Below are 26,289 nucleotides of genomic sequence, written 5' to 3'. Positions count from 1 at the left end.
GCTGTGTGTTTTGGGTAAATCCCTCCTGCTAATGAAATCTTGTCTCCTAAATATGGTGAGATTATGGGAGATTTCATTCTGCCTTTTGGTAGCCCTGGACTTAGCTTCTAGCATGCCACATACAGTTCTGGAATTCAACAAATGATCTGTGAAAAAAACAATCATGTATTTGGGTTCCTGGGTTTCCAGTGTGCCCTATAACCAAGAGCCTTGTGATTTTCTTTTCCCCAGCAGAGGCCCTCTGCATGGGCCAAACCCAACTGTAAACTTTCAAGTCTTTATATCTCATCAGGCGAGCTTCCTAGGTTTTCCTCCCTTCTCCAAATATATATATGGGTTATAGAGGGGAATAATTCTTCCGTATGAATTTTTTAAACTCATTTGTCTTATTCTCACACACACACAGACACACACGCACGCACGCACACTTGAGATTTTGTTGGAAAACCTACTGAATTTATAAATTACTTGAGACAGAATTAAAACTCTTCGTAAGCTTCCTATCCATGAACATGATATACCTATCCATGGAGCAAATTTCAATTAGGTCCTTTGATAATAGTTTGCACTTTTCTTCATAACGGAATTGCATGGTTTATTAGATTTGATCTAAGATTAATAGATTAAAAGGTTAGCTTCTTTTAAAGCATTTTATTTTTTAGAATAGGTAACATATGTTACAAATTTCTCAAATCTCAAAAAAGTATACATTGACAATTTCCCATTTTCCTCAGTCACCCAGATTTTGTCCAGAAAAAAATGTCATCCAATGTTACTAGTTTATTAATTTTAATATAGTTAGTATTAGTATGTAGTAATTATATTTTTTCAATATTTTATCTAGTAATCTGGCTAAATTTCCTTATTATTTCTGATAGGTTATTTTGTATTTCTTTTATGTATATGCATCATCTGCAAAAAGCATCCATTTGGTCATTTTTTTTCCATTCCCTATTCTTTCTACAGATTTTACTGCATTGACTAGCACACTTCTAATAAAGTAGCTGTAAAAAGTAGCCAAATAATAGCTGTGATAGAAGGTAATCCTGTCTTATTCCTGGCTTTAATGGGAGGGCTTTATTTCATATTTATATATGAAATTAACTGTAGGTTCTTGGCAGATGGCTTTTCAGGTAAAAAATATTTTAATCTCTGGCCCTACTTTGCTAAGAATGAGAATCATAAAAGTTTCTATCAAATTATTTTATGCACCTACTGAGATGACCATATGAATTTTTTCCCCTTTAATCTATTAAATGTGTTGAGTCACCCTCTCATGGAAAAAAGCAGTCTCAAGTAAAACACTTTTACCCCAGGTTGTTATTTATTTTCATGAGGTGGGGGAAAAAAGAACATTTTATGATAGTGAAAATATACTTTATTTTTTTTTAATACAATAGCTGCCAGCAATATACTGGTTCTAGAGAGAGAAAAGAAAATACAAGCATTCTATAATAAGCTTTCATTTGCCTTTTCAAGTAATTCTAAAGAAAATACTCCAATTCTGTTCAACATTAGGACTGAGGGAATTGAATTTTTTTCCATGATAAAAATATGATTTTGACAGCCCCAATCCTGATCATTTGTAAAGGATAGAATTTCTTTTTAAAGCCTATATAGTATATCAACGATGAATGCTTCCCTCTCTGAATCAAATACTGATTATAACCAGTGTAAGAAAATGGTTAATCAATAAATGATGAAATGTTTATCAAAATGTTCATGAAAAAATACATTGCTATTTCTTCTCATTTTTTACCTTGTAGATATTTCCTAAGTGGATATTTTAAATGTACAGAAACAAAAGCTAGCTATGTAACTCTGAAGAGATTCAAAACTCAACAGACGTTAAAATGCCTAAAATCTAGAGTTGATCAACTTAGTGTAAGAATAAATGTCAGAAATCTCTTCATTGTATACAGATTGCTCAAGAGTTTAAAAATAAATTGTGTAAGCTGAGTTATCAAGAAATCAAATCTTATATATATGATTTTCATCACAAAAGTCAATGATCCTAATAAAAGGTATTAGAGGGATATTGAAAATCTACATCTACATTTTTTTAAAAAAGGAAGTTATATCAACTCAAATAGTAAAGAGCTTTCCAACTGTTCAACAGAAAAATTTCTCAGAATTCCTTGGAAAATAAGTGAGAGTTTCCATTCAGACTCTAATCTTGCTGAAGTGGTACAGAAGGGGCTTAAATGAGGAAACAAATGAGTTAGTTGTAAAAACAGCATCAGATGGTCTGCATTGTATCAGTTCATACACACTACATGAACTGCCATGAAAACTTTTATGCCCTAAAATCTCCCAAGATTTTAAGCTATGATCTTTCCACAAGTATAAAATGAGGGAAAAAATCATGTTCTGGGTCATCCTTTTTCCTAGCTTTTGTCCATATGCCAATCTCAATTTCATCTAACTATCTTCCCTGATAACATAATAATAAAATCTGTCTTTCTACATCAAAATCGTAACAGACAGCCCGGCCTTTCTTGGACATCTAGAGAGAGAGCCAAATACAATCAAGAGACAATGAAGAGAATAAATATCCAAAGTGAAAACAGTTCATGACTGAATTTCAGAATGTGGTTTCGTCCCTCTATTTTGAGCAATGTACCTCCGTGCTCATTAGCCCCTCTATTCTGCACCACTCAGTCCCCTGCTCACTGGGAAGAACAGACCCTTCTCCTGAATCTTTTTCATACTTTGAGAGCCCTAAGGCGAGGTTCAGTATCGCCTGAATGTCAAGTCACTACCGGTTTAAAAGGAGGTGGGAAGCGGCGATGGCTGCCTGTGTCCTGGTGCACACGGGACATTTTCACCCACTGAAACTACTGCTCTGGAATTTCTCAGTGATAACCTGAGTGCTTTTCTTGCAACCAGATAAGTCACTATCCAATATTTAATTACAAAAAGGTGGGTGCCCAGACTTTTAATCAGCAATAAGGAGTTGTAAGAAGGGCAAGGCAAAGAAACCTCCCTCAGCCAAATGGATTCAATCTGGAGCTTATCTTTCTGTACCAAGCTAAGTACTGATAGGTTAAAAAATGCAGTATATGCTTATAAAAATCAGGTTGCTTCCCTAACGCCAGTGATTACTAAATGTTAACACACCAAAGGGGGGGGAAACATTGCCATTTTAAAGCAATAATATAAATTTCCAAAAACAGCCTATGAGAAATAGCACATCTTAAACAAGTTACATATAAAAAAATTACCAAAAATGTATTTTAGTTACAACCACGATCTTTGGAGCAGTAGTACTTAGGAAGTCCATTTTTTAAAAATGAATAAATACGTAGCAAACTTTTGTTTTATTTTTACCAAGTTCATCTTCCCTTGTTAGAGAACCAATCATTCCTGGTTTAGGACTTCGATTAAAAAAACAAACAAACATGCAGAGTGCTATTCCTCAATGTAGCTTTAGAAAAATTTAATCGAAGGAAGTTCAATGATTGAGATTAGGCAAAACTGCAGTAAATACGTACTCACCATTACAACTATAATATAGTTCAAAAGGAGTGAACCACCCTCTACCCAGAGTTTAACAGTCACTGGGGAGGGAGAGTGGAATGGGAAAGCTGGTAATGTGTGTTTTACCTTGCTTTTGATATATGATGGATAATGCATCCTTTAGATTATCCATACTAATTAAATATGCTTCAGAAACAAAATTCTGCCTAATATTTTGACAGACCCAAGCTATATTCCTTAGGTTAATACCTGCGTTAATTCTGACATTACAAGTTGTTGTACTGCTGTAGCTAAATCAATTAAGTATCAGTTTATGTAGTGTTACTCAACAGATCTCTGGACAGCAAGGTCTATGCTTACCAAAAAGGGAGCTTTTTAAAATAAAGGAGGAAAGCAATAAAGTTCCAAACAAATGGCACTGGGCAGAATACACATAAAAAAACAACACATGTGGACAGAGTAGCAGGGGCCCATTGGTTTTTCTCATGCTTGAGGAAGATCTTGAGGGCATCACCCCTCTCTCTCTGAACTTTTAGCTTCTACAGAGCCTCAGACAGAACTGGCATGAAGGATAAATGTTTTTGCGCAAAAGTAAAAATCCATGTACAAAGTAAAAACAGCAAACTCTGTAGTGACTTTCTGTGGAAGGCTCTCTTCACCGGTGGTGACAGACCCAGGACAGACTGAACTAAAACAGAGTATTCTGATACAGTAGCGGTCCTTTCATATACTCTTACTACATATTATACAATTCCCAGAATACATAAATATTCCTTGTACCATGCACTGTGCACCAATTTGGGGCTGACTGAGGAGGTCGTGGTACTATTTTAACAGTTAAACACGGCACATCCGAAGTTCGGCCCTCTGTCCACTGTGGACAGATGAAACGGTCAGGGCTCCGGACAGACAGCGATCTACTGCTCAAGTGGGGAGTGTGGCGGCGTGTCTCTGAATTAAAGGAGAGGAGGGTATGGGGCAGGGGAGGGACACAGGATACAGAGTTTTAAACATAATACTGCTTAGGAGTGTATATTTAAAGATAGCTACTATACCTTGTCTATCCTTTATCGTTATCTTGAATAACTGCACGTTCATGCAAAATAAAATTTCTACTTTATAGGAACAGGAGCAGTCTGTTAGGAAAAGCATATTCTTAGGGGAAGATGCAAAGACATCTCTCTCATCAGTGACATTTACTTGGTAAGTCTTTTGGCTACATCACTATAGGCTATTTCGACCTCCTTATCACTGGGACAAGTGTTGGTGAACTCGTCCCTACTGTACGCATTAGTTAAGTATCTCCAGATGCCGGTCATCCCTTTCGGAATATCAAAGTTGCGGTATTTTTTGGCCACCACCTGAAATACAAAGACATCAAAAGTTAACATTTATTTTCCATGACTTGTAAACCAGACTTAGCTCCGATTTTAGGGCATATGAATTCTGTGAATCTCTGAGAACCGCTTCTATTTGGGAAGAAGTCCCCTTCATTCTAACTAGAGTTTTAAACAATGACAAGGGACGCAGGGTACATCAGAACTTCAGTAATGTGACAAGGATTGCAAACGCCTGCCCTGGTGACCCAGAGGGACAGCCGGGGGAATCCCCAGGTAAATGTTTGAAGGCGCACACACGATTCTGTTTTCCTTGGTCTTGATCTTTGTCATAAAACTAGTGTTAACTACTACTCTATTTAGCATAGTGTCTTACACAATAAATGCTCAGTAAATATTTCTTTGCCTTGTATGGATGTAACCAGGTGATCAAAGAACAGAATTTGACAACATAAGTCAATGTAATAAACTCAATTCAAAATTTCCTGCTACATTTTTGAATTTTTAAACAGTCACACACACACACACACAAATTCTTCATATGCCTCAATTTTAAGACATAATTTTCCATTCTACTAACCCTAGGGTATTCCAACTGATGCCTAAATAGCATTAAGTTATAATGTTCGGGGTTCCTAGTCATATACCAGATCAAAAAGAAAGTCATAGACAAAGAAAGTGCTATCTTAGTACAGAGAATATGTGGTCTAATGGCAACGTGACACCACATCCAACTGGCCTACCTTGACAATGTGCAGCTTGGGAAGCAGGTTGCAATCAGCTAATGTCATTTCATTGCCATCCAGAAATTTACGCGTAGAAAACTTAATGTCTTCCATACTATTCTCATCAATTTCATCAGGGAGTGGAGAATTCAAATATTCATCCAGTTTCTGCAGGGTTTTCAAGAGACCCCTCTCCAATGCTGAAAGAAAGATGGGGATACTGTAAGACAGAAAACCACCCAAGCCCCAAAGCAGCAGCAATACTCTTCCGGTCAGTAACTATTTTATCAAATGTTTACGCTGACATGAAGTGCCGCAGAACAGGACAGGCAAGGTCCCTGCTCTCCTGGAGCTTATTTACGAGGGACAAGGGATGAGACAAGCAAGTACATTTGTTCAGGTAAATACAGAAAAGGGCATGACAGTTTCAAAAACTGGAATCTGTAACAACTCAGCAACTAAATGCCCCACTTACAAACATACTATGACCTGACACACTTGCTGTTCAAACTAGAAAAATGAGTGAGAAAAGGCAAAGCTATTAATTCAAGTCTAGGAAAGAAAATTTTGCCAAGACAGAGATTCTTGCCCCGAATTTGAATGCCTATTTCCCCAGTAATATTTGGATTTGTAACCAAGAAACATGCTAAGATCCAATACAGACCATCCAAGCAGAAAGCATGAAGTTTTTGTACTGTCTTGTAATACATAGGAAGCCAAGAACATATAATAATAAAATTATTATTTTATAATAACACGCTGGCATCTGAGTAGAGAGTTCAAGTTACAATAGTGAATCGGGGGCTCTTCAACCAAATAGATTAAGAAGCTATGATTGTTATAATTCAGAGACGAGTGGGACAGAGCCACCCCGGTATACCTGGAAAGTCAAGGGTAGTGACCTTTAGCGGACGGGGTGGGGATGTCCTTAGAGAGGAATAGGGAATAACAACAGACAAGTCTTCTATTATCGCTTCTTAACCTTTACCTTCCCAGGCCCCCTTCACCCCCCACTCCCAGAATGCCAAGCTCACACTGCTCACTGCAGTGCTCGGTCACGGAAGAAAGCTAAACGTCACGAGGTGACAACCAATACAGTTATAAGTTCAAATAAATTTAGTTCCATTAGAGAAAAAGACAAAAGTTTTCTATGCTGCTCTTCTTCCAAATTGCTCCCACCCACTCATGCCTTGGCCCCCTCCTAGCAGTGTAGACAACGGATGGCAGTCTGAGCTAGATAAGGGGCTGTAGGCATCCAGAGAAGTAAGTGGATTTTAGACATACTTAGAAGACAAAAACCAACAGAGCTTGGAAACAAAACTGAGTATGGAAAAACGATAGATGTTTTTAACAAAATACAGGCGTGAGCCCCTACTACATGCCAACTGTTACTCTAAGCATCGTTAAACCCACTCTTGGACAAAGCAGTTTGCATTTACATTTTGGGGAACGGGCACAGCACAGAGAAACGGCCAACAAACGATTCCCAGGGCAAACGCTGGTATCATTTGCTGCCACATTTCCCTGCCTAGAGAAGCAGGTTCATGGGGTGCGGACATGAGTTCAGTGCGTGCTGCTTTTGAGGTGTCTGTGGGACATCCATGTAGAAGCGCCAGACAGACAGCTGGGCCACAGTGTCTGGAACAATCTGGGCTGGAGCAGTACGACTGGAAATCCTGAGAACATAAATGAACGCCGAAGCCAGGGAAGTGAAGGACGGGTGGAGTGCCCAGGTGGAGGGCCCAGGGTAGTGCCCTAAGGATCATCATCTGTGGAGCTGCGCCAAGCAGGTAGGCCACAGTCACTGTCACACAGCATTCCACTGTGCGATTATGTAAGTGCTCGTCCATGCCCTTACTGGGGTCTGTATTGTTTCCGGTTTGAGGCTCATGACTAATCGGGTAGCAAACGTTCTTGGACAAATCTTTCGGTGCACGTCTGTTCCTAGTCCACTCAAAAGTGGAGCTGTGGGTTACTGGGTATACCTGTGCTCAGGTTGAGGAGAAACTGCGATCCACTTGCCAAGTCCCACACGACAAAGAGCGGTGCAGAGACGTCCCAGTGACTTCACACCTTCAACACCACTCGGTAGGGTCAGCTTTAGTCACTTGGGGGGATGACCAATCAGGTGTAACACCTTCTCCTATTTACTACTTGGATATCCTCTTTCTGTGAAGTGCCATTTGCTCATTCTTCATTACGTAGCTTATCTTATTTGTAGTTCTCTGTAAATTACAGTTGCAAACCTGTTGTGGTTCTACATGTTACGTGTACCTTCACCCTTTTCACTCCCTAAATGGTGACTTTTTACAAATCAAAGTTACTAAAACTAATGTCCAATTAATCAATTGTTTCTTCCACAATGAGTGCTTCGTCCAGATTAAGAGGAAATCTTACCTATCCCCAAATTATGAAGATACCCTCCATTATCTTCTAGAAGGTATATTATTTACCATTCATATTTATATCTACAACCGTCCTCGAGCTAGTTTTTGTGTAGGGTGTGAGACAGGGGTATTTTCTTGACTCCGTATTCGGTTTCACTGTTCTATTCGTCTATTCTAGTATTAGTACAACACTGTTTTAACTACTATTCCTTTATAAGTCTTGATATCAGATAATATTAAGTCTCTCTTCAAGATCATTTTTGCTATTTTGCTATTCTTGGTTCCTTCCATTTCCCTAATTAATTTTAGAATTAGCATGTCAATTTACACACATGTGTGCATGTACGCATGCACAGAAAACTAGCCGGGCTTTTGAATGATCTACAGATTCAACAGAGCCCAACTTGAGAACGGGCATCTTTATAATACTGAGGCTGCCAACCTATCAATACCGCTTATTTAAATTCATCTCTTTCAGTGTTGTATGTTTTCTATGTAGAGGCTTTGCTCATCTTTTATTGGATTGATTCCCCTAAATACCTGACTTCTTTTAAAAATATCTGACATTTTGGGGCACCTGGGTGGCTCAGTGGGTTAAAGCCTCTGCCTGTGGCTCAGGTCATGATCTCAGGGTCCTGGGATTGAGCCCCACATCGGGCTCTCTGCTCAGCAGGGAGCCTGCTTCCCTCTCTCTCTACCCGCCTCTCTGCCTATTTGCGATCTCTGTCAAATAAATAAATAAAATCTTTTTTTAAAAATCTGACATTTTGATGGTGTAAATATTTTTGCAGTTTTCTGTGGTTTGTTGCTAGCATGCAAAAACACAACTGATTCTTCTAATGGCCTCATACACAGTAACCTTGCTAATTCATTTTTTTTATTCCTACACTTTCTCAGTTGATTTTTTTGGATTTGCTACATACACAATTATATTGCTTAAGAATAATGACAAAATTTGTTCCTTCCTTTACAATGCTCTTACCTTTTTTTCCTTTTTCTTGCCTATCGTATTGGCCAAGACCTCCACTTCAGTGCTGAACAGAAGTGGGGACAGTGAGCACCACTTCCTAGTTCCCAGTCTCAAAGGCAACGTTTTATTAGTTCCCTGTTACATACGATATTTGCTGAAGTTTTTGTAGATTCTCTTGCCAAATTAAGGCACTTCCCTGCTATATCTAGTTCGTTAAGGAAAAAAAAAAATCATCGTACCCTAGGTATCAAATTTAATCAAGTACTTTTTCTGCTTCTATTGAAATGATCATATTTTTCTCCTTTATTCTATGAATTTATAGAGATAGTTTCATGTTTAAACAATCTTCTCTTCCTCAGTTAAACCCCACCTGGTTGTGTGTATTATCTTTTCTCATATTGCTGGATTAGGTGTGTTTTATTTTAGACTTTTGCATCTATGTTTGGGAGAGACTAGCCTGAAGTCATCTTTCTTTTGATGTTCTTGTGTGGTCTGAGTGTCAAGGTTGCCCTCAAAAAGCAAGCTGGGAAGTATCTTCCTCTCTCCTGTTCCCTGTAAGACTGTGTAACGCCAATGTTACGTCTTCCCCAAATGCTTAGAAGAAATGCATCGGTGGAGCTATCTGGGTCTGGAATTTCTTTTAAAAATGGTTTTAGGGGCGCCTGGGTGGCTCAGTGGGTTAAGACTCTGCCTTCAGCTCAGGTCATGATCTCAGGGTCCTGGGATCGAGCCCTGCATCAAGCGCTCTGCTCAGCAGGAAGCCTGCTTCCTCCTCTCTCTCTGCCTACTTGTGATCTGTCAAATAAATAAATAAAATCTTTTTAAAAATATTTTAAAAAAAAGAAATGGTTTTAAATTATAGCTGTAAGACTATTTACATTTTATGCCCTCCTATAGTAATTCTGTTACACTATACTTCCTGTAAATTTAACTGATAGTGTTTTCAAATTTATAAGCATAAAAACTTTCATAATATCCTCTAAGAATCACTTCAATGTAAGTCCTGTAACAATCCCCTTTCATTTCTAATACTGGTTACTACAGCCTTTCTCATTTTTCTGGATTTTTCTTGTCAAGATTTATCAATTTGATAAACTGATATATCAATTTATTGACTTTTCAAAGAAATTTTAGCCTTGCTGACTCTCTGTCATATTTGTTTACTGTTTCAAGGAAATCTGCTCAATAGTATTTCCATTCTCTACCTTCTTGGGTTTAATTTGATCTTTTCCTACCTAACCCTCGAGGTGCAGACGGTCAGATTTCCCATCTTTTTTTCTAATATAAGCACTCAGAGGTATAAGTTTCCCTTTAAGCACAATGTTAGCCATATCACATAAATAGACATCTGTTGTCTTTCATAATTTTATTTTTCTTCAGCCCATGGGTTACTAGAAATGCACTGCTAAGTTTTCAAAGACGTAGAAATTTTCTAGCTGTGATTTTTGTCATCGATCTCTAGCTTCTTTTCTTTGTGGCCAGAAAAAAATATATTCTGTATGATTTCAATTTCCACTTTTTGGAAAAATTTTCAGATTTGCTTTACGGCCCAGCTTTACAGTCAATGTTGATGAAGTGTTCTTACGAGCATTTGAAAACCAGATGTATAAGTCAGTCACTGGGGACGGTGTTCTAAGTACCTATCAGCGAGACTACACGTGTTCCTTGTGTTGTTCAGTCCTGCTAGACCCTCTGATGCCTCGTCTTTGGGTGATTCTAACAGTTATTAAGGGATTGAGTTAAAAATCTCCCACCAAGAATGTGCATTAGTTTATTTCTCTTTTAATTCTATGAATTTGGCTTCTATATTTTCAGGCTAGGTATTTAGTAATACAGATTCAGAATCGTTCTTTCAGGTAGATTACCCCTTTAAATCAGTTTGAAACATGCTTCATTATGTCTAGTTGGTGCTTCTTAACGTCTCCTTGTCTGGTATCGGTACAGCTTTGCCCACTTCTTTTGGTTGGTATTCACACCACTTTAACTTCACCTTCCCTGAATACGTGTGTGTTTCACGTGTATGTTGTATTCGTTCTTGCACATAAGCAACACTTTTTTTAAAGATTTATTTGTCAGAGAGAGAGAGAGCACACAAGCAGGGGGAGCAGGAGGGAGAGCAGGCAGAGGGAGAAGCAGGCTCCCCACCAAGCAAGAAGCCCGATGCAGAACTCAATCCCAGTAGCCTGGGGTCATGACCTGAGCCGAAGGCAGCTGCTTAACCCACTGAGGCACCCAGGAGTCCCAACAACATATTTTGGAGCCAGCTGCCAAGTGACGTCTTCGACTTGGGAGTATTTAAGTCATCTACATTGAACGTAATTACTATAAACTTTGGTTTAAATCTGTCATCGTACATTTTGATTTCTACTTGCTCTGTGTTCTCTTGCTTCTTTTGGATTAAGTTTTTAAAATTTATTATTAATTTCTCCCTCTATTAGTGTATTATACACTCTTACTAGTCTTTGTTCCCCTGACTTACTAAAGTTCACTTATAACTTTCAGCACTTCCAGGATAAGGAAAGGGCCTCATAACGCTCTGCTGTCACTACCTCCCTCCTGTCCTGAAGGCTGCTATTGTCATGTATATTCATTTCACTTGGATTTTAAATTCCACAAGGTGTTACTGTTTTTTATACAGACAATATTCATTTACACTTTATAATGTATTTATACTACTTTTTGCTTTCCTCCCTTCTTGCATCTCTTGCTGTACATCTGAAGTCATATTTCTTCTTGCTGAAAAACTATATATTTCTTCTAGGGAGGGTCTACAGAGATATGTACTCAGTTTTTGTTTGTTTAAAAATGTCTATTTCACCATCACTTATTAAAGTTCATAAATAAAAAATTAATGTCTTAATTATTACATTCTTACAGCATTTTTTTCAGCTGAAACACTTCGTGAATATATAATAGAATCAATTCTCAGAGCAGCCATGGGACATAGGAAGAGTGGATAATATCCTACTGGAAAGATACAGAAATGAAGGAGAATCTGCCTTATTCTGAACATCAAATAAAAACGACCCTGACTGACATCTTAGAGAACGTGGGTATGTTATGACCACTGGAACCGTAAACTAAATAGTGAATTTTGAGGCTCACGGAAAAGGTGGTAAGAAAAAGCGGACCGGTTTAGCAAGTATATGAATCCAGGGGAATAAATATAAAGGTCATATCTTGAGGCAAAAACAAAAAATTATTTGGATGTGCTTGCTTGAAGAGTATTTCACTACTTACAGAACTTTAATTCACTTTTAGCTCTCTGAAGAGCTCTGAAGATTGTCTTCTGGATTCTACTGCTGCTGCTGAGAATCAGTGCTCACTCTCGCTGCTTTACCTTAACCAACTCTCTGCCATCGGTAAGATTCTGTCTGGTTCTCAGCAGGTGCCTATGTACACACAGGTGTGGTTCTCTTTATATTTGTCCTGCTGGGGTGGCGTAATGTTTGACTCCATGGCCTGTTACCTTTCATCAGTTTTGGCAAATTCTTGGCGATTACCTCCATGTCTTTGGCTCCATCTTCCCTCCCCTTCTGGGACTCCACTTACAGACATGTGTTCCTCTCTCCGTTGTGTTCTGCAAATCTTGCACTTATTCCTCCAGTTTGTTTTGTTTGTCCTTTTGTCTCTGCGCTTCCATTAGCTATTTCCTTCTGACCTCTCTTCAAGTTCACTAATTCTTCATCACTGTCTCATCTGTTCGGTTCATATACTGGATTCATAATCTCAGATATCATATGTCTAAATTCTAGGACTTCCATTTGGATTTTTATAATGCCCAGTTCTTAGTTCAAATTTTCCACATTGTTCTTTTAGCTTTGAATATGAATCTCTATATTAAAATCAGTATCTGATAACTGACTATCTTGTCATTTTTAATATGTCTGAAAAATATGTATTGGTGGGGCACCTGGGTGGCTCAGTCAAGTGTCCACTCTTGATTTCAGCTCAGGACATGATCTCAGGGTCAAGATATGGAGCCCCTTGCTGGGCTCCGTGCTGGGCGTGGAGCCTGCTTGAGACTCTCTCTTTCCCTCTGACCCCCCATGCCCCGCTTGCTCACAATCTTAAAAAAAAAAAAAAAGGATTAGTTATGTTCAGTCTTTTAACATTAGCACTGTTAGATTTTTAGAGTTGTTAAATTTTTAAACTCAGGGATGGTTTATATTAAACTAATAGTCTACGAAATCATGAACCTCTTCCTTCTAATTCTTGTTATTAAATCAATGCATTATTCTTGCTTCCTTAACTGGACTCTGTTTTCTTTGAAGGTAAAGTCTGTGTCTTGTGCCTCTTCCGTATAGCCCCTAATATTCACAGCATTCTACCCAAGCACAAATTAAACATCTGTTCGATATCTGTCACAGACGGAGGAAGGCCAATAATTACATATAAAAGTTTGGAGTTTCTTAAATGTCTAGAGAAGATTCAAAAGGAAATCAGGTGAATATGTAGAATAGATACTTTTTAAAAAAAAGTCAGGTGAGTGGAGATATTTGTATCTGACTGTTCAGATACAAATATCTGTGGGAAGCTGAAAAGGAGGTAGGAATGGCATATTGCCATAGAACATAAGAGCCATTTTAAAATGTAAAGAAGAACTGGTAAAACTTTTTACTTAGGTAACATATCAAACACACTGGAATGTATATATGTCAAGTGACAGATGACAAGATCAAGGATCTACTTATTTTATGAATAAAAGGCACTCTAGCCATAGCCAGATGAAGCTAGTTGATTTCTTAGAAAAAAGAGTTAAGCAGAAGGACACTGGAGCCCAATAAACTAGAGAAGCTGAGCTGTAGCTGTGGAAGTCACAAGGAACCAAGCCATTTAAAAGAAAAGGTCAAAAATACAGAAGCAGTAAATATAACCTTTCATTGATTACATGCAAGTTACTGATCATGCACGCAGTCATGAAATGTTAAATTTATAAAGTGCCAAGAGAATAAAATGTGAGAAATAGCTAGGTTACTTAAGGAGTCTAGGGCAGGATGGAAATTTCATGGTGTACTTAAAAGGGGGTGGTGGTTGGTGAGAAGGAAGGGACAGCAGCATCTCGGGACTGTCAAAGAACCAACTTAAAGACTCAATATGCTTCCTATCAAAATCAGTGAGTACAGAATAAATGCACATTAGATATAAGGATTTATTCTTTGACCAGATTACAATGAACGGAGTTGTGGCCTCTATGCAAGATAATACTGTCTGAATTCAAACACTGAAACAAAGTCTGGGCAAGTTTGTGATCTTCAACCTGCTCTTAAATTCATCCTTCTCCTGGATTAGTTTTCAAATATATTCAACAGAAAAACTAAAATACTCTGAATTTATAAGGTTTGAAACATATGATATTTATAATCCTAGACGCGATGCACAGACTAAAACTAAGTCACCGGTAAACATTAAAATTACTATTCTTTCTACCATTTTGGACCAAGGTAAGCACTTGCAATGAAGCTGAATTGCTGTACCTCCTAGAAATATTAATTTTTCATTAAGAATCTCAGAATAAAGGGTATATTAATGTAAACAAAGAATGGTGAATTAGTTTGATTCGATTCTTATGTAATAACCTGAGGAAGGCTAACAAAACTGAGAAAAACAGAGGGGCCAAGAGGGCATCATTCAAAATGAAGTTTTGAAGACAAACCACAAAGGAATTAAGATAAAGAAAATGTCAAGACTAACCACTAGAAGGCAGTAGCAAGCTATGAAAAAGGAGCTCCTTGTCTTAGCGCAACCATTCTCTAATAATACCTTTGCTGTGGTAATGCTGGTTATCTCTAAGGAAGGTATTTAAAAAGCTCTCCAAAAAAAATTAGTACTTAACTGTGATAGAGGCTATCCAATTAGTTTTAGATTAATTCTGAAAATCAAAACACCCTTTTTTGCCTATGAGACTATAGCGAAATTTTAAAACACACACAACACACGCATACGCACAACCATGCCAGGGTCAGAAGTGAGGGGAAATGAATACTTTCACATTAGTGGGAATATAAACTGGTGTAGACTTTTGAGAAACAAAATCTTCTGACCTATTTGGAATCTAGCACAAGGACATTCACTCGCACTGTTTGTCACAATAAAAAAACTTGAGACAATCTAGATGACTATCAACAGGGAAACAGTTAAATAAAAATCCGTATTATGGAATATTAAACAGTATTTATAAAAAGTGAGGTAGATCTACATTTTGATATGGAAGGACTTCTACCACATAATATGTGAAAAAACAATTGCAAAATATAAATATACACATAAATGCACACTGATACACAATATTTGCAAAATTACATAGAAAAAAGGATGAATATTAACTGTTGGGGAAGAGCTCAAATGAGGTTAAGAAGGGGCACTAAAGTTTTACTGAATTTATTTCTAAACGCTTTTAACTTTTTCAACAAGCATACATTAGTCAATTGTGAATATAATTTGAGTAAATGCAAAACAGAAAGCATTAGATTTTTTTTTTTTTAAAGATTTTATTTATTTATTTGACAGAGAGAAATCACAAGTAGATGGAGAGGCAGGCAGAGAGAGAGAGGGAAGCAGGCTCCCTGCCGAGCAGAGAGCCCGATGCGGGCCTCGATCCCAGGACCCTGAGATCATGACCTGAGCCGAAGGCAGCGGCTTAACCCACTGAGCCACCCAGGCGCCCCAGAAAGCATTAGATTTAACATGACCATATTTGCTGTAGGAAAAGACTACAATTCACAATGAAGAATACCAAAATTATGAGCCCTTACAAGGATAAAACTGTATTTTAAAGCTACTGCTAATTTCAGTAAAGGGCAGCCTCATGCAAACAATTTTTAAAGGCCAATAGAAAATAGGGAGAGGTCAGGAGTATTTAAAGATGATGGGGCGCCTGGGTGGCTCAGTGGGTTAAGCCTCTGCCCTCAGCTCAGTTCATGATGCCAGCCAGAGTCCTGGGATCAAGTCCAGTAACAGGCTCCTTGCTCAGTGAGGAGACTGCTTCTCCCTCTGTCCCTCCCCCTGCTCATGCACTCTCTCTCTCACTCAAATAAAATCTTTTCTCTCAAAATCTTTTAAAAAAAAAAAATAAAGATGATTAAATAATAATAATACAATTTGGTTCCATAGCTACAATGATGAAGAACCATCCTCTGATTCCAAACACTTCCACAGAGAGAGAAAAAAAGGAAGGGAGACAGGCAGGGAGGAATTCTGAATAAAAAGGAATGAATGAGAACCTATAGATTCCTTGCCTCCACTTAAAAATGAGAATTTGGACATTATGAAATATGCTCTAGAACAAAATGGCAGATTTCATCACTACTAAATTCACTGGGCTCTTAAGAGTATTATAAATACCAACACACTAATAAATTATCTACTAGTTATATTTGGGAGTTTAATAATTTATATATATTAATGAAATCAAAGAAGTGGGAAAAAAGAAAACAAACCCAGATCTGGAACAGGTCATATCTAACCCATTCTAATAAAAGGCATTACCTATTAATTTCTTTTAATGCTTCAAAAGATTACACAAACTTACTTCCGATCAGCTTGGACATGTTACCAAAAGAATTCATTCATTCATTCTTTTTTTTCTTTCTCCCTCCCTTTCTCTCTCTCTCCTGTATTTCCCTTTGTTTTATTCTTTAAGCCCTATTTGTGTATTTTGTACCCAATCTAAGCACTGACACTTCTCTTTCACTGACCCAATACCACAGCATCTAGGCATCGAATCCCTTACTTAGAATTACATCTTAAAAGGTCTTAAAATTGCCCAAACATATTGAATTTTGCAAAATATTTAGTAGGTTGGTAAAACTGATCAAAACTTTGCCTACTCTGAGTTACCACGTAAAATGACAACTCCATCTCTTTGTAAGTGGTTCATAGTTTGGGAGGAGGAGGAGCTGGAACACTAATTTCCAAGGCTGATTTAAGGCATTTTATTGCACTAAATAGACAAGACACCTTCAACAGATCTACATATACTCAGTAAGCTCCAAAGTGATTTGGAATATTGTTTTCTAAAGTTTCCTGGCAGTGACAGGTCCTATGGGGAAAGTTGCTTGGCAACTGGAATTCTTATTTATCAAGAGGTAATTTAATATAAAGCCTTCTAGTGATCCGTTATGTTGTTTGTTCTCATTGGTTACAACATTATAAGGACAGCAAGCGTAGGTGGCTACTTAAGACAGCAACAAACTGATAGGAAAAAAAATAGAATACAAAGTTATACTTAAGTGAGTCACTTTCTCCCATGTTCTCTCCCCTCTATCCCATCCCCAAAGCAATTGTTTGGTTTTGTTCTTTGTGGGTTTTGTGTGGTTTTTTGTTTTTTTTTTTTAGCAAACATATTTTATTTCCCTTTCCTCCCCACCAAGTGTCAAAAGAAATTCAGCCACCCTCCAGCTTCCAAAAACTACACAGAGAAATGAAAACATTATGAATTGAACTCAGATGGTTCAGGAACTATGGGCAAGAGCATCTGGATATAAAAGGATGATTTCGGGGAGGCCTGGATGGCTCAGTCAGTTAAGCAGCTGCCTTCGGCTCAGGTTATGGTCCAGGGTCCTGGGATCGAGTCAAGCATCGGGCTCCTTGCCCGACAGGGGAGCCTGCTTCTTTCTCTCCCTCTGTCAGCCACTCTGCCTGTTTGTGCTGTGTGTGTGTGTGTGTGTGTGTGTGTGTAATAAATAAAATCTTTTTAAAAGGGGGGGGGGGAATGATTTCATGAAAAGAAATCCTCTGCAGGCAGGAAGGGTATGACAGAAAAGATACTGTCTGTGGACAGGAGGGGCTCCATCGTAACTGTTTGTTTAGAGTATAAAATGCTTACACTGAAACAGCAGGCAGAAAAAGAGCCAGTCACTTAGGGAAGTTGTCCCTAAACCAAGGCAGCTACTGGAACACACTGAAGAGCTGTAAGCCAGGCCCAGGCACTACGGCCTTTCCCTCTTTCCCTCTGCTGCAGAAAAACATCACATGCAGTGAATATCATGCAGTGATATCATGCAGTGAATATCATCCCAGAAACCCTTGAAATTCAATACTAGATTATAAAATACCGCAATTTTGAAATTTAATAATAAAAAAATACCGGCCTGAATGGCTTGGATCTCTGCCCATAGAAACCACATAAGGAAATCAGTGAGTGCTTCCCTTTTTTAAAAGATGCTTGTTTAACCGGCACTGATAATTTCTTCCCTTTGGTTTTCTTGTTCATTTGCAGCCATAAGTTTCTACCCAAAAGAACTGCACCCACGCCACCAAACTGTCCAAAACCATGACGGATTAAAGTGTCTTTAGGAGCTGGCGTTTTTGTTGCTGTAATTACTTTTAATTAAACACTAATGTTCTCTCTGGAGAGTTTTACTCAGACAGAACAATGCTCGACATCGCAAAGAAGAAAAATGACTGAATGGTGTAGTTAAGACAAGGCTCATTAAATGGACCTCTTTCAAAGAGGCTTCCCTTCACCACACATACGTTTGGTAAACAAAATAAGATAGTGTTGTCCTTTGATATAGGAAATAAGGACTTTGTATCTGTACTACCCTAAACAATTCTCACATGAAAACAGGACTTGAAACTAAAATCCCCTTTTAGGATGCAGAGAAATTAGGAAGATGGGGGAGATACATGCTCTCTTAGACTAACTCCCCAAATTGCTCTTGAAGGTGAATTATCACAAAAACCCACACAGGCTGACTTCAAGTGACCAGAATCCAACAAGAAACAAAAGATTTAGTAATAATCTAAAGGAAGTTGTATCGATCCATTCCAAAGCACCACACCCACACCACTCATTGTTTCTGATGTCCCGTTAATTCTCTGTATAGTTCCCCCTTCAGGAAAACAATTCATTCGATAAACATTGTATTGTACATCTACCATCCCAGGCACTGTCCCACTAGCCAAAAACAGGAAAACAGAAATTTAAGAACTTACCCTGCTTATCATCAGATCTCGAGTCAACTTTGAAAGCCAGTTTTTAATACTTAATGGGAAGGTCTGGACTCCAAAATATTAATTTAAAATCACTGTCCTAACAGGATTTTTGGATTTACTTAGGGCTTTTTTGGTATATGTGCAGTGGTAATCCAATCATTTGTGGGGTTGTGTGTGTGTGTGTGTGTGTGTGTGTGTTTTACCTTCATTAGCCTCTGGCCTTGAATTCTTGATATATGCAGAGAATTTGGCAAAGATGTCCATTCCAGCAGTATTTGATTCAGGGTGTTTTGGTGAAAGCTTCAAGTACCTGAGGGGGAAAAGTGAGAATGGATGATAGATCCTTGTAAGTTCTCTCCATCAACAAACCACTGTGCCAGCAGTTTCTTGACACCTTTTAACAGTTATTACTTTAAGAAATGCCATCATCTATTTTCTATGGTATTTTTAAGATGTGTTTTTTCTTGAGGAGACAAAGCTCTGCAGTGTTTTTGTTCACATATTAATTTTCTTGGCAACCAAAGGGCATCCGCACTCTACCTCCATTTTATAAATTAGGATGTTGGGGAAACAGTCTACTTGCTCAGAGGCATGTGCCAAGCCAATGGGCATCTTAGAAAGAGAAGTCTGGAGCAGCACTGTCCAAAAAACTTTCTGTAATGATGGAAATACTCCATATCTGAATTTCCAATATGGTAGCCATTTCGTGAAGCGTGGCTGGCTATCTGAATATGGATTTGAGTGAACCGGTGTTACAGAAAGTTAAAAATTGGGGCGCCTGGGTGGCTCAGTGGGTTAAGCCGCTGCCTTCGGCTCAGGTCATGATCTCAGGGTCCTGGGATCGAGTCCCGCATCAGGCTCTCTGCTCAGCAGGGGCCTGCTTCCTTCCCTTCCCCTCTCTCTGCCTGCCTCTCTACCTACTGTGATCTCTCTCTGTCAAATAAATAAATAAAATCTTTAAAAAAAAAAAAAAAAAAAAAGAAAGTTAAAAATTCACTTCTGCCATTGCGGAAGCCACATTTCAACTACAGAGCCTTCTTGAAACAGAAATGCCTACCAGGTCCCTGGCAATCGCCATGCACTGAAACGCTCGATGCTACCAGAGAACCCGGAAAGCGGGTAAAGGCGGGCATCTCGGGTCATCCACAGTAGTTTAAGGACAAAGATAGCATGAAGCATATCACTCACTTCAACTCCACACTTGGGATTTTACAGAACGTCCCATGGGCTAGATATTGGTAAGGGTGGTACGGAGCAACAGAACAGTAAGACTTCGGGAATTCTGCTCACAAGTGCTCTTACAAAGTTTATCTGCTTTGAAAACGGACATTCATGACACACAGCCTTTTTTTGTTTTTTTCCAACCACACAAATGTGTATTTTATATATTTAAATTCCAAACACACATACTCAGTGTCTATTTCCTCCTCAAATTGGAAAATATATGTGAGAAGACTCAGCTCCTCCCTCCTCTCTTCCACAGACAGCTACACCCACTGGGAGTCGGCGCCACAGGAATTCTGACCATTAGCACCGTTTTAGGGAACACTTCATCTGTTTAAAGGCCCTGTAAAATTTCACTGGAAACTGGGCTTGATGCAGTCAGGACTTTGGGGGGGGGGGGGACCTAACATTAAACTGGTAATTTAGATTTCTTCATGTATTTTAGGATGCTGTCTTGCCACTTTTTTAAAAATTAAAAATGAAGGCGAGGTATTCTTAGGAAGAAGTTTAGTTCAGTTGCAAGCTGTAGTGTCTGGTTAGTTTTTTTTATTCAAATTTTTTTACATGTGCAATTCTGAATTCTAGGAGAGACAGATCTAAAAAAATGGATACCGGAGATTTAAAAATACCTACTGAATATATATATGTTCAATTCATCTTCCTTTTTCATATCTCTCTATTTTTAAGCTTAAAGATTTCTCTTATAAATAAAAATATTTACAGAATGAATTTTTCAGTGAACAATTATAGTAAATGAATTTCATGAAGTTATAGATTATGTACACTAAATTAGTAATATAGGATTGCTTGATTATTTTTTTATTTTCCCTCCCCTTAACTGTAGAAAACTTTATCCTCCTTTTTTCCCCCCTGCTTGTGCTAAAAGAGTGAATTCCAGGTTCAACATCCCTGAATTCCCTTTGACTATAAAAACAATCAGGCTCCAGTTTAAATGTTTTTACTGCTTGTAATACAGTAACTTCATTGACTCATTCCATTTCAAACAAAAAATAGCACAAAGAACATAAGTGACTCTTCAATACACTATGTCTTCCACTAGCCAAGTTTCCAAAATTATTTTTTTTCCCAACCAATATTTAGCAGTACCTCCTTTTTCTAATGAAGGCAGCTGGAAGGCAGGCTTACACCGCAGATCATTTATACCTTCATTGTTCACATATATTCATTGATTCCAATTATCAAGGGTCTACTCTGTCTCAGGCATTATACTAAGTGCAGAGGTTATACTGATGAGCACACAGAGGCATACTAGAGACCTATGTTAATGAACAGGTAAGAATGCAGAAGGATTTGCAATTGGCATATCCTTATCCATATGAAAACGGATGCTATTACAATTCTTAAAAACAAAATAAAACAAAACAAAAAAGCACTGTTCTCTAAAGCAGGTTAAACAGGCCCTATTCTTCTCCAAGACAAACCATTAAATCCATACTACTAACTTAATGCATTTGATACCAGAACTGCAAGAGACCATTCACCTAAAACTCTCATTTTGCCTAAAAGGAAATTATATTCTAGAAAGTTCATATCCTGGGTCCCTCAAATCCCTAGACTAGTTAAAAGTGCTGCCAAACTACAACTGGTCTCCTGTCCCCAAATCAAGTGCTGTTTTTGTTTTACTACAGATCAGATTCTCTCTGAAAGATAAATTCTAAACCAAGAGGTCTTCAATCAGTTGCCAGCTTATTCTGCATTCCCCCAAACACTGGATTTTAGTAATTCATCATTAATCACTGTCCCAAATAGCTTGATAAAGCAAAACTTTTCAATGACTGACAGTCTCATTTCAACATTTGACAAAAGGCAGGCAAATAATCAATAAAAGGCCACGTGTCAACAACATCATGGACACGAGCATCCAGGGAGTGCAGACTTTCAGATTCGTCCTTTAGTCTGTATGACGTCACAGATTATTAACGCTAAGACTAGCTAAGAGTATTTCCATCCTTTTAGGAAAGACCTCAGACATTTTCTTTCTCATGGGAATGTAAGAATAAAGTCTGATTATACAACCCATTAAGTTACCCTTGTAAATTCAACTTTCACTGTATTTCTCACTTTAAAAAAGCAGGGGGGGGGGGACCTGGGGTGGCTCAGTGGGTTAAGCCTCTGCCTTCAGCTCAGGTCATGATCTCAGGGTCCTGGGATGGAGCCCCACACAGGGCTCTCTGCTCGGCAGGGAGCCTTCTTGCCGCCGCCCCCCCCCCCGCCCCTGCCTACTTCTCTGCATATGATCTCTGTGAAATAAATAAAATCTTAAAAAAAAAAAAAAAAAGCTTACTAACACTTTATAGGGTCCTTCTCCAAAACTGTCAACTCCCCTTCCCTTCTATCCTGTCATCAGAAAGTGAGCCATGCACTCAGGTCTGCCTCAGTTAAAAATCCAAGTTTCAAAGCTTTTCTGGACAAAGTATTCCCTCCATTCAAGAAAGGGGAGTGAAATATATATTTATAAATACTTTCCCCAGAGGAGAAGATGGATCAAGTTTCTTCTTTCGAGGTAGACTGGTCACACAGACCAGCAAAACTTCCTTGCTTTAAGCTCTTCACTAGTCTCTAGATTCTGAACAACTCTGGAACAAACAGTTGCCTGTATTTATCTTTGTCATGACTGAATCAGAAGTGCTCACACAAAAACACTCTGTTCTCAGTATCATCAAATGCCAAAAACATGTTATTAGAAAATGCTAGATTCTGGTCTGCCAGCTTGTGTAACTCCTCTGCCTTTTCTCTTCATTCGGTCTAGAAACAAAAAGGCTCTCACTCAGCGTTAGGAGGAGGATGAGCCCTAGTTAAGGCCCCAAGGCCCTCCTTGTTCTGGAGGGGAAAGGCGGAGAGCCAGGCCCGTCCTTGAATGCCCTAGAACACAGGAAAGGGAAAGGAATGCCCCGTGATCCTGGAAAGAACTTCCTCTAGCTCCTCCTCTAGAAACAATTCTGCATGATAAAGACTCTGCTGTCTGTCACCTCAGGGGCTGTGGAGCCCAATCAGGGGACAGCACTCCCAGTGGAAACATGCTGTTCCAAAGCAGGGAAATAAAAACTCACTGAGGGGACGCCTGGGTGGCTCAGCTGGTTAAGCGTCTGACTCTTCATTTTGGCTCAGGTCTTGATCTCACTCATCTGAAGTGAAGCCTCACCTATTTCTTAAAACGGATTCATTAAATTTAGTTTGACAGCCGCCTTCAGTCCCACTAGCTCATTGCAGGAGAAACTATCTTCGATTTCTCTCCTGCCTTTCCTCCAAGCCTGAGCCAGCCTACAATTTTACACTCACTGAAGCACAATCCCAATTACAGACTTACATTTCACCTCTTTTGTAAAAGTCAAACTCAGCAAAATAAAAAATAGAAAAAGAGGAGGAGGAAAACAGAAGAAACACGGGTTTTGAAGTCTTACAGGCCAGGCTTTGAAGAGCTCTGCCACCAGTAACTATAAAACTAGGACAAGTTAGATTCTTCGTCTTTAGTTTCTCCACAAAGTCTTGGAGAAGAGTGAGATAATCCACAGTGCACAGTGCATGGCACATAATTAGCACTGGAATGTTCGTTAGTAACAGCAGAGACATCAGCAACATCTAAAGTACTTGCTTCTATAAACAAAGTGAAATTTTTAAAACTTTATTTAGAAACTCTCTTCAGAATAAAAACTATAACAGAAAGACAAGGAAAATAATGGAAATAGGGATTGGGATTAAAGAGTACATTTAGCATGATAAAATAAAATAAAATGATTTACAAAAAAAAAAAAAATCCCACAAGAAAAATACCCTTCAATTTAGCATACCGCGAACCTGTTAGAACTGAAAGATCTCCAAGTTTTAAATTAAATTATTTAAACTGAAAGAAGAGACAATCTCTGGTTAGAGTAGCTCTATGAATATGCCCAAACAAAATCAAGTTGAAATTTCTATATATAAAAAAGCAAAGTGAGGGGCGCCTGGGTGGCTCAGTGGGTTGGGCCTCTGCCTTCTGCTCAGGTCATGATCTCAAGGTCCTGGGATCGAGTCCCACATCAGGCTCTGTACTCTGCAGGGAGCCTGTTTCCTCCTCTCTCTCTGCCTGCCTTTCTGTCTACTTGTGATCTTTGTCTGTCAAATAAATAAATAAAATCTTTAAAAAAAAAAAAAAAGCAAAGTGATAATATTTATTTTGGGGGTGCCTGCCTAGCTCAGTTGGTGAAGCATCCAACTCTTGATCTCAGGGTTGTACATCTGAGCCCCACAGTGGATGCAGAGATTACTTAAAAATAAAATATTAAAAAGAAAAAAAAGAAGAAGGAAGAAAATGTTTATTTGAAAGGTCTAATTTAAAATGATGATACATCTTGGGCGCCTGGGTGGCTCAGTGGTTAAGCCGCTGCCTTCGGCTCAGGTCATGATCTCAGGGTCCTGGGATCGAGTCCCGCATCGGGCTCTCTGCTCAGCAGGGAGCCTGCTTCCTCCTCTCTCTCTCTCTGCCTGCCTCTCTGCCTACTTGTGATTTCTCTCTGTCAAATAAATAAATAAAATCTTTAAAAAAAAAAAAAAATAAAAAAAAAAAATAAAATGATGATACATCTTACAGAAGCTGCTAAGAAACCAGAATATTTTTATATTGGTTCTACCATTATCTTCATGTCCATAACCTCTGAGAAAAACAGCAAGAAGGAATAACTACAATTGTTGTTCCTACAGTTGAAGAAAGCCTGGAATGCCCGTCGTTCCTTCATTCACCTGTGAGATGCCTCTTTTTGTACATTAAAGCTAATCCAAGTGTTCATTCTTTTTTAAAGCCTTTCCTGGTTCCACTCACTTTCCCTCACCACACCACGACCTCTCCATCCATACTGGAGTGTGTTTCCTGAGGATAGGAATTATGTCTTATTCACTACCGTATTCATAAGGCTTTGTTGCCTAGTAATTGTAGAATAAATGAATGAGTAAATTCTGAGTAACTGGTTATTTTAGAACCCTCTGACCCAATAATCCCAGTTCTGGGAAATTTATCTGGATATGGAGAGTAAGAGTCAAATCAACTAGCAAGAAAGGCTTGGGCCAGAAGAAAAACATTTCAGTTTTTCAGAATAATGAAACCAGAAAAGCCTAAAGCAAACCCTAATGTGTTGAACCTATGCCAAGATTACAGTACAATGCAAAACGGCACATTTGCAATTCAGGTAACTGTCCTTGTAGTCCATCTATCTGTCACCCATACCTCTAGTTGAGTACCTTAAAATCATGACCATGTGCACTAATGTGCAGGACCTGGGAATCTAGAACACTTCAAAGAAATACTTAAATAAAAACTGAATCCCAGGGACACAGTCTAAATAGTCAATTCCCTTGGATGACAGCTTCAGACAGTTACCTTTAAAATGACCTGATAAGAAATCCTCCAGCAACCTGAACCGCCTGCTTGGAGCTTCCAGCTGGGTTCAGTCTGAATCTGTCTCTCCCCATCTCTTCTCTTCTCAGTTGGGGACCAATTCCCCTCAAAGAATCAGTCTTTCCTAACCTAGTTCTCACGTCCCAAACCTACTTTCAGTGTATACGCTATAGCTTAATCACATTCCTACCTATGCTTATTGGCCTAGGCAGAAGCCTGTTCTGACACCAGTGTAGCATTAACTGTAGCATTAATTATAATGAGTAAAGAGAAGCCCTAGTCACTAAAGTTAACGCTGTATGGATTGAACTCCTGTACCATCCAGAGAAAGATCTCTAAGGGCCAGAAAAGACAAAACTTTAAAGAGAATGGCAATATTTTCATGCATATCTTTCTTTGATACTCACTTGGGAGGGCATAAGACTTCTTCGAGAAATTCTTCAATCTTATTTACATCCGTTTTGACTTCATTGTTGAAAGTTATAAATGGTGGGTGGGTCCCAGGAGCCAAGTTCTGCAGGTCTGCAGGCTTCCTGTTAAGCAAAATAGTCAAAACTGAATCATTTTTTACTCTGGGAAGGCAATAATACTTTAAATACTCAGAGTCTTTCTAAATGTTTATGTATATAAAAATGAAAATGAGTATAAGAATTAGTATTTGAGGGGGACGCCAAGGTGGCTCTGTCAGTTAAGCATCTGACTCTTGATTCCAGCTCAGGTCATGATCTCAGGGTTGTGAGATCAAGCCCCGCATCGGGCTCCATGCTGAACATGGAGCCTACTTAAGATTCTCTTTCTCCCTTTGCCCTTCCCAGCTCGCACTTGCTCGCTTGCTCTC

The 26,289-nt window shown here is 38.7% G+C and overlaps 1 protein-coding gene across 1 annotated transcript in view; it reads right to left on the bottom strand.

Annotated features, from left to right (window-relative positions):
- Positions 1-636: 636 nt before the first annotated feature.
- The window catches only part of CLIC4 (chloride intracellular channel 4), a 71,093-nt gene continuing 45,440 nt past the window's right edge, over positions 637-26,289 (bottom strand). The window contains exons 3-6 of the mRNA XM_004741149.3: positions 25,859-25,984; positions 19,042-19,148; positions 5,561-5,742; positions 637-4,841 (exon numbers count right to left, since the gene is read on the bottom strand). Coding sequence (XP_004741206.1) covers positions 4,677-4,841; positions 5,561-5,742; positions 19,042-19,148; positions 25,859-25,984 — 580 coding nt within the window. The 3' untranslated portion in view covers positions 637-4,676. The remainder of the gene's footprint in view (positions 4,842-5,560; positions 5,743-19,041; positions 19,149-25,858; positions 25,985-26,289) is intronic.

The sequence above is a fragment of the Mustela putorius genome, unplaced genomic scaffold, assembly GCF_011764305.1.
Source record: "Mustela putorius furo isolate JIRA1106 unplaced genomic scaffold, ASM1176430v1.1 tig00003853_pilon_pilon_pilon, whole genome shotgun sequence".
NCBI lineage: Eukaryota > Metazoa > Chordata > Mammalia > Carnivora > Mustelidae > Mustela > Mustela putorius.
The sequence above is the reverse complement of the archived record's forward strand: the minus strand, read 5'-3'. Positions and strand labels throughout refer to the sequence as shown.